This window comes from Verticillium nonalfalfae, assembly GCF_003724135.2.
Source record: "Verticillium nonalfalfae strain VnAa140/NRRL 66861 chromosome Unknown scaffold_10, whole genome shotgun sequence".
NCBI classification, from domain to species: Eukaryota; Fungi; Ascomycota; class Sordariomycetes; order Glomerellales; family Plectosphaerellaceae; genus Verticillium; species Verticillium nonalfalfae.
The window spans coordinates 192,495-204,624 of NW_021167235.1; the positions used below are offsets into that span (position 1 = coordinate 192,495).

At 55.6% G+C, this 12,130-nt stretch overlaps 5 protein-coding genes across 5 annotated transcripts; 3 read left to right on the top strand and 2 right to left on the bottom strand.

Annotated features, from left to right (window-relative positions):
* Positions 1–155: 155 nt before the first annotated feature.
* Positions 156–1,706, bottom strand: D7B24_000267 (uncharacterized protein; the record flags this gene model as incomplete). The annotated part of the gene is made up of 1 exon (XM_028634528.1): positions 156–1,706. One exon carries the CDS (start codon positions 1,704–1,706, stop codon positions 156–158), a length of 1,551 nt encoding a protein of 516 aa, XP_028498230.1.
* Positions 1,707–1,794: 88 nt separating this feature from the next.
* On the top strand, positions 1,795–3,351 carry D7B24_000268 (uncharacterized protein; the record flags this gene model as incomplete). Its single annotated transcript, XM_028634529.1, has 3 exons — positions 1,795–1,927; positions 2,044–2,690; positions 2,743–3,351. 3 exons carry the CDS (start codon positions 1,795–1,797, stop codon positions 3,349–3,351), a joined length of 1,389 nt encoding a protein of 462 aa, XP_028498231.1.
* Positions 3,352–3,658: 307 nt separating this feature from the next.
* On the bottom strand, positions 3,659–5,165 carry D7B24_000269 (uncharacterized protein; the record flags this gene model as incomplete). Its single annotated transcript, XM_028634530.1, has 2 exons — positions 3,659–4,974; positions 5,054–5,165. 2 exons carry the CDS (start codon positions 5,163–5,165, stop codon positions 3,659–3,661), a joined length of 1,428 nt encoding a protein of 475 aa, XP_028498232.1.
* Positions 5,166–5,424: 259 nt separating this feature from the next.
* Positions 5,425–5,910, top strand: SMG1 (Serine/threonine-protein kinase smg1; the record flags this gene model as incomplete). Its single annotated transcript, XM_028634531.1, has 4 exons — positions 5,425–5,454; positions 5,579–5,650; positions 5,703–5,777; positions 5,830–5,910. The coding sequence occupies 4 exons, from the start codon at positions 5,425–5,427 to the stop codon at positions 5,908–5,910; spliced, it is 258 nt and encodes an 85-aa protein (XP_028498233.1).
* A 1,900-nt stretch (positions 5,911–7,810) lies between these two features.
* D7B24_000271 (uncharacterized protein) lies at positions 7,811–9,975 on the top strand (the record flags this gene model as incomplete). Its single annotated transcript, XM_028634532.1, has 3 exons — positions 7,811–8,189; positions 8,245–9,905; positions 9,973–9,975. The coding sequence occupies 3 exons, from the start codon at positions 7,811–7,813 to the stop codon at positions 9,973–9,975; spliced, it is 2,043 nt and encodes a 680-aa protein (XP_028498234.1).
* Between the last annotated feature and the right edge of the window lie 2,155 nt (positions 9,976–12,130).

A 12,130-nucleotide genomic window follows, 5' to 3' on the forward strand; every position in this document is an offset into this window, starting at 1 on the left:
GGCGCAGACTGTGTTCATCACATGCTTCACACTGTATACATCGATTGTGTGTGTCATGGCACCTGTTCCAATGTCATATCATGTGAAACCAAACCCAGTCAACTACTCGTTTATTTCACGACTCAAAGGCGGTACCTTGAATAGAATCAGTCTAACTAGATTTCTATACAATCGAGGCAACTTTCTGGGTAATAATTGTTCCCGCCGACTCTTTCGACGAGCTTGGTTGCAAGATGGCGCAAAGTGTGTTCGTCGTGCGTTGAGGATGACCAAAGAGAACTTACATTCTCGTGGATCCTGTTGTTGTGCTCGTAGCTCTCATGCTCAGTAAAGTACGTGAGATTGTAGAACCTACCGCACTCCAGGTCAGAGCATTTATCGTTCAGATAGTTGAAGACGGGGGCCCATTTGCCATGACGCATCTTCACATCGTCCAGAGAAATCCTACACAAACGAGAGGTTCCCTGCACCTCAGGATGCGGCCGTATCAGGTCGAGAAGGCTATCAGGTGATACGTAAACACGACTCAAAGCCAGCACCTGCAGGCCCTGCCATTTCGGATTCGCGGCCGTGCTCCAACCCAGCAGATCCAGGTCGAGAAAATGTGACCCTTGAATGTAGAGAGCCTCAAGATTGCGGCAAGAGCGCACAAAGGCCCACAGCGCTTCCTGGTGTTTTCTGTTGGGATAAATACGCTGCACGTTGCTGTACGGAAAGTTTGCCTCGTCCTCTATATCAGGGTCGTCATCGATAACGCCGTCAGCCATGTCGTCGCGATGGTTAGGGTCGGCGCGGCTGCTGAAGTCTCGGTTGCCGCACGAACCCGTCTGGTCCATGATGATAACTTGGAGGGATTTCAAGCGTGTTCGTGCTTCGATGTCGAGAGCGTTTGCAAGCTCTCCAATGTAGTGTGTGGAAGGCACCTGAAGACGAAGATCCGTTACGTAGTGAAATGCTGGTGACTTCGTGAAAGCGTAGCGAAATGTCGCCGCTATCTCGTCCAATGCTGTCAGATCATAACAATCTGCCCAATTGTCGTCGCTGCTCCTCCAGTCTCCGTAGTAATCAGCTTCAGCTAGTGGCAAAATCAAGCTGAAGGTCTGAATCTTGTTCAGAGCATCAAAAACTTGAAGGATTCTATCGTGAGTCTTCGTCTTGTCGTAGTGGATTTGTAGAGGGTCCGGCGCCGGATGCCGCTCCCTCCCGTCTCCCGGCGAAGGGTACCATACCGGTTTGTCCTCGTACTTGGGGTCGTTGTCGTAGTGAATGTCTTCATAAAGCCGTCTGAAAGACTGAACACTTCCAGTATCGTCGATGGACAGCCTCGACACAGGTTGTTGCAAAGGAATCTGACCTAAAGATGGAAGAGCATTGATGGCCCGTCCAATTGACGTCGCCGAGTCGAATCGCAGACGCCACAGATGATGCTTCGCAAGCATGAGGGTTGCACTTGTGTGCCAGTCGTGAGAAACAAGGCGGAGTCCGAGAAGGCTTCCCACATCAAGCTCGAGCTGGTAGAACCTCGTTGATTCCCACACATCACTTCGTGTAGACGGTTGCCAAACCCGTACTGCCCGGGCGGGACCTAGGCTAGCAAAGGAATTCCAGTCCACAGTTCCATGCTCCTTTTCGGGATAACGATCATTCAAGATAGGAACAAGAAAGTACGAGACCACTTCGTCACGAATCTCCGACGGTAGACGCATGCTGGTGGATTTGAGTTGCTCAGGGTGTTTTCATCTGGCCGAATATCTGACCAGCGACCAAAACAGTGAGGTGAACAAACATGTTTATATGTTGAACTTCACTGCTCTCCACCATGTCGGAGGACGCATGGATCCAGGCCTCATTGGTAGCCACACCCTCTGCTGCCTGCATAGGATGAAGGCAGACACGGAGCGGAGTCTCAGAGGGAACATGATCCCAGGTGGGCATGGGTCGAGTCCGTATGGACCGTGCACGACTCAGCACGTGACCGTCCCAGCAATCATGGAACGCAGGCATCCACCAACCCAAGCTTCAGCAAGCTCCAGCCAACTCCAGTCGACACGTCCATCAGCCAGCACGCGGACAGTACCAGTATCAAGGCCGCGAAGCAACCCGCCCACCCATCACTATCGTCGAGCTTCAATCCGAACCGATTCAAGATGAAGTTCTCCCTGGGCGTTGCGGCAGCCCTGGCAGGCTTCACCAGCGCTCTGCAGCCTGCTGACGTATATATCCTGCAATCCAAGCAGGCTTCGACCTCCGAAACCCCCTCTTTGCCACGGCAAATCGCACGTCTCATCCTTCTCCAGCGCCTAGCACCCGAAGCCTGGACCGACTCGCTCAATGATATTCCCGAAGACGTGACGACCGAGACCGCCGTCTCGTATATCAACCAATTCGGCAAGTCGCCTCAGCCGCTTTTCGACAACAAGGCCACTTCCGAGCCCTCGCAGCTGCTTGTTATGCTCGAGGGTATCTCAACCGAAGATGCCAAGACATTAAAGAAGACCCTGAAGGGCTCCAGCCCGGCATTCGAGGTCAACGATGCGCCGTCATCCGTTGCCAACCACAATCTGGCGAAGAGTGACATGGCCTCCGCTGGCGTCGGCGCAACCAACTGCGATTTCGTGCGCGCCATCAACCCTTTCGAGGAGGAGTGCTGGAGCGGAAAATCTTCCGTCGCCGTATTCGACGTCCGAAAGGTGCGCTCACTCTCAGCCCAATATGCCGCACCATGGACTAACAGATCTTTAGGACACCACCATCCTCGCTTCTCTTGCCGACAACATCTCGCGCCTCCAGAAGCTCGCGCAGAGCGGCGAGATGGAGACCACCCTTGTCCTCCTTCCTGAGACCTCCCGTATCTCCTCTCTCAACGCCTGGTCCACCAAGCCCCAGTCCCTCCGCCGTCGTCAGGTCGCCGAGGAAGTCATGACGGAGGCCGATGAGCCCGCCCCCACCACTGCTGCCACTGAGGTCGAAGCCGCCGACATGCCTCTCGCATCCTTCGTCCGCGGCCGGGATCTCCCCTCCTGCTTCGCCTCCGCCGACAGCTGCCAAAACTCGACAGGCAACTGCTCTGGCCACGGCAAGTGTGTGAACAAGTACGCCAGAGAAGACGGCTCCGATGCCGGCACATGCTTCTACTGCCAGTGTGAGTCGAGCCGCCCCAAGAATGGCTCCGTCACACACTGGGCGGGCGCCACGTGCGGCAAGGTCGATGTCAGCGCGCCTTTCTGGCTGTTCACTGGCTTCACAATCCTCATGGTTGGCATTTTGACCTTCTCCATCGGCCTGCTTTACAGCATCGGCGAGGAGAAGTTGCCTGGTGTCATTGGCGCTGGCGTTTCCAAGTCGAAGTGAGCACTTTGCAGGCAAGTAGGCGGCTCGGAGAAATCGAGAGAGAGGCAGTGAGGAGGGGAGAAATGTGTGCCCGTAATAGGGAGTGATAAGCGAGCAAGGTAGTCTGTACCATAGGATGTATCCTCATGCGGCGTTGGTTCTGGCAGGATGTCTCCTGAAATGGAGCTTTTCTTTATACATTAGACATGCAATTAGCATTCGAAGTAACTGATCGGATTCCCGTGACATGATTGGAATGGCGCTCGGCGAAGTAAAATTGTAGGGAAGGGGTATCACAGGTTCTGTTTCAATGGTTCGAGCTATCTCATCACTCGTCACCTACATCAGGCCGTCGAACTGGCGTTGTGCCAAAGCTCTCGAGGCCCCTCTCGACCGCAAGCTCGCTCATGCCGGCGTTCTGAATCTGCCTAGCGGGCGATTGTCCTGCTTCAAGCGTCGGACCCGAACCGCCCAAGATGGAGGTGTACCTTTTACCCGCCTCATCCAGCAGAGCTTGGACTTCTCCTTCTCTAGCTAGAATCGCCTCCCTCTCCGCCTTGAGCCTGTCCAGTGCAGTCTGCTTTTCCCGCAACGCACCCTCCATCCCCCGTAACGACAGACTGAGCTTCTCCAGACAGCCATCGAGCTCCGGCAACGGAGTGATTTTGGCGGGAACCTGCAGCAGCGCTTCTGCTGGGTCCCTCTTCTCCGGCTTGCTCAAGCCGTCCATGCCACTGCGCGTCTGCGCCGCCTCGAACGCCGCCCGACGCTCGGCGTCGCTCTCGTCCGATGACTCCTCCGAGTTGCCTTCCGCCATCTGGATCTGCTCGGCCATCTCGCGGCGTCGACGCGCCTTCTCCTCGCGCTCTGCCTTCTTGCCCAGCGACAAACCGCCATCTTCGACAAAGTCGTCAAAGCCTTCGCCAAGGTCTTCGTCTTCGGGCACAAGACGCGTGTTTTCTGATGGCTTGCCATCCGTCCGGTCGTCGCCCTCATCGTCCAGCGAGATGAAGTCTTCTTCTCTCGCCAGTCGCGCGCGCCGCTGCTTCCGCTCCTGAATCTCCGTGTTGCTGAGTATGCTTGTCTGCTGGGGCACTGCGGCTTCGGTGTACGTGCCCTCGTTGACGATAAGCGCGCCTTCCAGTTCCGAGGGGTCCAATTCCATCTCGTCGTCACTCGTGCCGCGCAATGAGGAAATTGGCTGTGGTGTGTTGGGGGTCGAGCTCTGCAGCTCGTCGAGAAACTCCTTGCTGTAGCGTGGCCGGTCCTCTTCATCGTCGTTGAAGCGGCGCATGGGAAGACGGTGTGTGAAGCCTGGCTTCTTGATGGCGCTGTTCTCGGCCGCCTGCTGGCCGAGAGACGACTTCTTCGGCGTGCTGAAAGCGGCGTCGCCAGCATCTTGACCGGGACCGAAGGACAATCGAGAGGTTGATGCGCGCTTCTTCTTTTTGGTCGAGCCGGCGCGGCCGATGGTGGGGCGAATTACGACCGGTCCGTCGTCGTCGTCGTCGTCATTGTGTGCGGTGGCTGCCTTTCCCAGCGTCGTGGATGCGCCGTCGACATCGTCAATTTGATTCACGTTGATGCTCTTGCGCAAGCCGGACTGTCTTAATGGTTTTCGCGTGAATTTGGGCGCGGGGGCCTCTATGCGAAGCTCGTCAGTCTTTTTGCGTTTCGTTGCCGATTAGCGGAGGGTCGTGAAGCAGAGGATCGCAAGACATACCTTCGCTTACGAGCTGCTGATCAGTCGTGGTTGCGCTGCTGCCTCCGAGGGCAACATCGTCATCATCCTCAACCTTGATGACGCGCGCTTTCCTTTTCGCGAAAGAACTCATGGCGAGACAACTGATGTACGTCCACTGGTGATGGTCGAATGTGTTCTGAGATGGGGCGTTTGCCAGAGCTTCGGGCAGTTCTAGGGAAATCGATGCTTATCATACCTTCGGTTGTTCCGATAAGACCACGTGATCTTGAATTCTCGATCACCGCCCCACCATGGCTCTAGGCTGAGCCTGAGCCTGAGCTCCTTGTCGCGTCGCAAGGCCCAGCTCTCAACAGCAAGTTCGGTCAGCCTTGCCAACATCGAACGACAACATGGCGCCCGCTCAACCAGAACTCAAGAAGGTACGTAAGAGCGTTGATCACACGCATCCTGGTATAGCCTTCAAGATGCACGGGCGGCTGCGCGGCTGTGTCCTCAGAGGCATGCAATTCAACGTGTGAGGGGTCGATGCTAATCTAGATGTAGTACCTCGACAAGAGGCTGTTTGTGCAGCTCAACGGCGGTCGCAAGGTTATCGGCGTTCTTCGCGGATACGATGTATGCACCTCCAACCACTCTGAACCCCGCACATTAAGCTGATTACCTCTAGGTCTTCCTGAACATCGTGCTGGACGAGGCGGTCGAGGAGAAGGAAGGCGGCGAGAAGGTGCGGATCGGCATGGTGGTAGGTTCTCAGCTTTGTTACCCCAATGGTCTTCGAATGCTAACAATCGCAGGTCATCCGTGGCAATTCTGTCGTCATGCTCGAGGCCCTCGAACGCATTGGTGGTGACGACCGCAGGCAACAGCAACACTAGATACGGCATTTGACGACACGGGGTTTTGAACTGGCGTTTATATCGGCAAAAGACATCTGTGAAACGAGGAGAAAAGGGACGGAAGGAAGAATCTCCAGATACCAGCCACACAGACAACCGCAGAATTCGGGACGAGCGAACGAGCTAATCAGTGCCCACCTATCATGTCTGCGATGCGCATCTCAATCACGTATCCTCCTCACTCCGTCTCAAGTACGCTGAACCCGTGTGTCGACAATGTCTTCAACCCGGCGCGCCACACTTGAGTGCTCTTGACAAGGCCTTGACCATATGAGGGACAGGTACATGAAGCTCGTCATATCGGTACGGAATGAAGGCGTTGCTATGACATGGTCCTGGACTGGGCTGGGAACGCCGCGCAAGATGTCGACAGCTGTGATGATTCTCCAAACCACGAGCTGGCACTTTATCAACAAACACAAGCATGTCTCACGTGCATCAGTATCCTAAAAGCACAACACCGTAATTCTCATTGATTCACGCTGCTGAGTGGCTGGTGGATTATGGCGTGAGGCCTTGGCGCATATGCGGGTTGACAGGAAGATCCTCAGCCCTCCTGATAGACGAGTACCTCAGCAGACGGAAGCATGCACCACGGCTTTAAGACACATTATTCCAGTCCTTGAATGCGAAAACTCGCCAGCCCACCGGTTGCTTGGTCGTCCACCAATCTGCCTAAGACACAGTACCTGAGATTGTGGTGTAGCATCGCATTGCCCAAGACCATTGAGGACCACGAGACGCTCAACATGAGGCGTGGCCAGCTTGATTTTGCCGGTATTCCTTACCAGTTGAGGACTCCTAGACAGCCTTGGCTGGCGCCTGCCCGCGCCGGACCCACTGAGGCCTTTCACAGGCCCTCGTCTGTGCGAATCCTTCGTAGTAGCCATTCTCCCAACCGGGGCCGAGCATGGCATCCGGACTCCGTCGTCCGCACGACTTTTTCAGCGCAATAGACCAGTCACTCATTCTATTGGTAGCCAATACCATACAGGGCCTAAGTTCCCGCACTGAAAGATGGACATATATCAGGAAGCTTCCACGCGCTATGGAAAGGAAAAAGATTCGCCGCATGAAGTTAGGTTTGGGGAAGAAGCTCGACGTGTCTGATCAGTTCTCTTGTTCTTGGCCTTAAAAGGCCGCCTAGCTTGATCTCGGGGTTGGCTTCAACTCCCCACGTTCGCTACCTGCTACATTCGACACCAGCGCATGGCGGCCCGTTGATCGCCTCCGCATTATCCGGCTGATGCCAAGTTATGCTTATCTGGCTGCATGGCTTAGTCTTCCTGTCCACCATGAACCCATCTTACCCCACTGACTGAGATCAAACCCGTGTTCAGGATCCAAAGGATCGCTCCTGAATATTAAACTTACGTACAACAAGGCCGTTTAGGAGGAGTCCAGCAGGGCACGTTCGGCGTGGCTTGCAATAGTCGACAGCTAGTCCTGCGGTCTTTTGAATCTCGCCATAATCGGTGACCGCGGATCCATCCGCCGAACCGGGCCGTCACTCGACCTTCCGCTTCGGGCATGCATTTCAACGGTCGACGGGGCGGCCCCACGTTCTGGGCTTCCCGCCACATTCTGGCGATCAAACGTGGGGAGGAAGCAGCAAGAGTGCAACGAATGAGCAAAGTCGACTTACGAGTCCTCGCGCCGCGGCGGGCGGAACGACGTCTTTCTCGCGAATCCATGTTTTCTATAAGCAAGCTGATGGCATACCTCCTCGCCGGCATGGAACTCCAACATGGGTGACTGATCGTGGGCAGAATATTTGTGTCTTCCTCTATAAGAAGACATCATATATTCTTCTATCGCCGACGGTTGATCCCCGCAGCCGAGGTCTAACAAACGTCCGTCGTACCCAATATCCTTCAACATGAAGATTTGGCTCTCTCCTCTTGTTCTGGGTGTCGCCGTAGCGACATCGTTACCTTCCAACCTTCCGCTGAAGCTCGAAACGCGGGCCGAGATCAAATCTCGTGCTGCCAATGTCCATCTGCGGCTTGAACGGGCAGTTGACGGTCCTATTGACTTTGCCTATGGCAGCTGCTCATCCAGCACACTGCGAGATAGCCACCACACCGTTGCCAAGGTTGAAGCACAACACGGCCAGCGCCTCGTGTGGATAATTCCGGAGAATGCCGAATCAAATGGTTGTCTGTCAGCTTGGGACCGAAAGGGGAGGCTCGTCGGCCGCAGCGAGCCACAGGTACTGCACCATCACTGGAAACGAAGGATTCAGAAGCGAGGCCCAGGTGAGTCCATCCACGAGACACTCTTTCGACAGCCGTATGCTCATGGATTCTGCAGACAGCATCAAAATGAACGGAACCGGATTCGACCATGTCGGCGCATGGTTCGAAGGCGTCAAGCTTCTGGAGCAGCAGCAGCCTGGACCTGTTGATGTCGAAAAGGCCAAAGCCAAGGAGATTGCCATTGTCGGCGCTGGCATGTCTGGCCTCATGACCTGGCTGGTTCTCTCCCAAGCTGGACTGACCAACCTCACCATCATCGAGGGTGGCAAGCGACTTGGGGGTCGCGTCCGCACAGAGTATCTGTCGGGTGGTCCGTTTGACTATTCCTATCAGGAGATGGGTCCGATGCGCATTCCGGATACATACACGGATCCTTCATCGAACAAGACTTTCAACATTAGCGACCAGCAGATCGTCTACCAGCTCGCTGAAGAGTTGAACAAACTCAACGGCCATGATGCTAGCTTGTCGGTCAACTTTATCAAATGGATCCAAAGCGATCGAAACGGCTTGGACTACAGGAACAGCGTCAGAATGCCCAGTGGGCTGCCTCCGACTATCAATGAGATTGGTCTTAACTCCTCGCTCGGCCCTGTACCGGTTGAACTTTCGGATTCGGCCAAAGGACTTCAGGCTGACCTCGCAGAATACCTACCAGGACCTGAGTTCAACGACCTCATTGCGAAGAATATTTTCAAAGCGCACTCCGAGTGGATTAAGAATGGGCTCAAGGGCTTAGGCGGTGATGTCTGGTCTGAGTTCGCCTTCATGGTCAACCACCTCGGCGGCTCCCTTGCTGACGCCAGCGCCATCGGCCGCACGTCTTACGAGTCCTTCTGGGCATCCATATACAACGGTTTCTACTTCGTCTACGGCACATGGAAGACTGTCGACGGTGGTCTGAGCCGGCTGCCTGCGGCATTCCGCCCATTGGTAGACGACGTCACGGTCATGGACCGCCGCATCGAGCGTGTCAGCTACGAACCGACCTCGGACCGCGTCAAGCTCCAGTGGCGCGACGACCAAACTTCGCAAACCCTCCAGAGCGCCAGCTACGATTATGCCATCATTTCGGCCCCCTTCACCGTCGTCCGCAGCTGGCGACTGCCGCCTCTCAACCCCGTGCTGTCCTCGGCGATCAACAGCATGAAGTACTATGGCGCATGCAAAGTGGCGCTCGAGTTTAGCGAGCGTTTCTGGGAGCACTACGCCAACCCCATCATCGGCAGCTGCAGCACGTCGACGGATATACCCACCGTCGGGAACGTCTGCTACCCCAGCTACAACGTCAACGGCACGGGCCCGGCATCGATCCTCGCGAGCTACGTGTCCGGCGACGTCGGCGCCTCGTGGCTCGGACGTAGCGAGGCCGAGCACGTGCAGTATGTCCTTGACGCCACAGTCGAGATACACGGCGAGGCGGTCCGCGCGCTGTATACGGGCAACTACAACCGCCGGTGCTGGCAGCTCGACCCCCTGGCCGTGGGCGCCTGGGGGAGCCCGACGGTCGGCCAGCACCAGCTGTGGATACCCGAGTACCACAAGACGCACAGCAACTTGATATTCGTCGGCGAGCACACGTCCATCACGCACGCTTGGGTGTCTTCGGCTCTCGAGTCGGGGATCCGGGGCGGTGTGCAGCTGCTGCTTGAGCTGGGGCTCGTGGACGAGGCTCGAGCGACGGTCGATAAGTGGATGGCGCGATGGATTGATGTTGTGAGTACATGACCCCCCTCCGCCCTCTCGCAAGATCTGTGTATTGCTGAGACTAACCTTCCTGTAGTAAGAGCGTTTGGGAGTCTTGGGAGGGGCGACAGGAAAACGTTACGGGTGTGAGGGAAGAAGCAGCAAGTGTGCAGCCGCTGCAGATTGCAGAAACCAATCGGAACATTTGCAGTCACACCTATTGTGATAACCCTCATGACACGAGCTTTCCATGTGCGGTGGCCCCATGCTGCAATGCGGACCGGCAGTTGCCCCGGCGCGTTGTCTCGGTTGTGGGATGACGATCACCCCACGAGGTGCCGGAGGGTGGGGCTTTTCGGTGCCGCATGGTTGCATGATCGTCATCCGGGAGTTGACGCCATGGACTTGCGGGTGAGAAGGGTTACATGGTAGGCCAGATGCTCGGTTGTGAAGGGAAGATGTGTCGGCATACCTCCGGTCGCTCGGTCCAGGGCCCGCAGTTAGGATAACCAAGCATGCCTACTTATGATGCATGTCTGTGCAGAAGAGGTCTTGGGGAAATGTAGTGTCTCGTGACGAGGTTATCAGCTCATGGCCCGCTTGTCATAGGGTTTTCGATTGCTGCCGCATGGCTGGTAATCACAGAGAATCGCAATGCCGACAACGTGAAAATCAATGGGAATAGGTTGAACAGAAATATGAAGAATACGGCTTGGTAGCGTTGCCGGTAGAAGGAATCAATCTCAAGTATTATGAGCAAGAAGAAAGGAGCAGCTCTCAATATCGATCTCGATTGTCGTCAATACTGGCCAGCCGTTGCTAGCAAGGAATAAGAATGTTCAGTCACGGGCCAAATCCCGACGCCCGCGTGGGCGAACCGGGAACAGCCGGGGCTATCCAGCAACACGACATGGTCGCCACATAGACGGAAGACCCTCACTGCACGGAAGAGATCGGCTTGCCGGCAGCCCTGATTTTCGTCAGTTGGTGGAAATGAAGAAGCATCGTGGTTTCCGGATAGTCCGCGTCTGGAGGCGGAGTTCGGGAGAGTCTGCGTCCGAGGAGATCTGACAAGTAGTCAATGTTTCAAGGTACGTCGCTCTAGGCCAGGGTCAGGGGGTGAACATTTCCAAGTAAGAAGCCCAGTTCTGGGTCACTGCAGGAAACGAGTTGCTGCTGACTGGTACAGCGCACGACTTGGCACTTTACCATGTTTTGTACCGCTTGCCATGCTTTTTGGCGGCACAATAAGAGGCGGAAATGGTATCGGGATACTGACAGGCGAGACTGATAAACAATTTCACGGGCTGACGAACGCGTGGGGTTGCTCACGGTGGCCAACGGGCGAGGTCTAGATGGTCTCAAGGTGTCAGATATCACAACCGAGATTCCGTCATATGGCGTGCAGATATCGGGGATTGTGAGCAGACCATCAATGGTGCTCAGCGGTGGCCGATCGAATCTTCAGCAACACCGAGTCTTCAAGAAAGACAAGGGTACCTGCGGCTCCTGGTCCACAACGGCGCGGGCTGCCCCGGTCACAGGGGCCACCATGGGCTGATGTTTGAGGTGGAGATCGGACCGTGGTGACGGACAGACGAGGAGGCGTACTTCGTTCGGTCCACTGCTAGGGCAGAAAAGCAGAAAGTTGGCGAGCCCAAGAACAGACCATTTCGTTTGTGGTGGACCAAAATGAAAGACGTTGACCTGGTCGAGGCGCCAGCACGCTAGAACCAGCCTTTCGGCCTGTGGCTCGTTGTGGCTTATGAGGCGGAAGCCACAAGCAGTGCGCGAGATGGAGCGTCCGAGGTGTGCTACATGTACATGGTACTTTGATCCAGGGACCAATGGACCCGTACTGCCGGGCACTTGAGCCCTTATTGCTGGACGACACTTGACAGCCCTGCGTACCTCAGTACCTTGGTCAAGCTCACCTCACCAGAGCGTGAACACCTTGGCCAAGCTCACCAGAAACACGTGTTCAGCCTTCTCTCTTGTCTCACCCCAGAGTACACGGTCCGATCGCTTATGACCAATGACGACAGTGATGATTCAACACGGAGATCTCCACTGCGATTTACTTTGTGCCGCGCTTCAGATGGCATCAAGGTAAGGTTTTGCTACATTGATCGAGATAGATGCAGCAGATGGCCATGTCGCTTTTCAGAGTTCCAGCTCGACAACAGAAGATTCTACCATCGCCTGTGCCTCCCACACCAAGGCTGCCAAGTGTGGTTCTGGGCACCGACCAACCC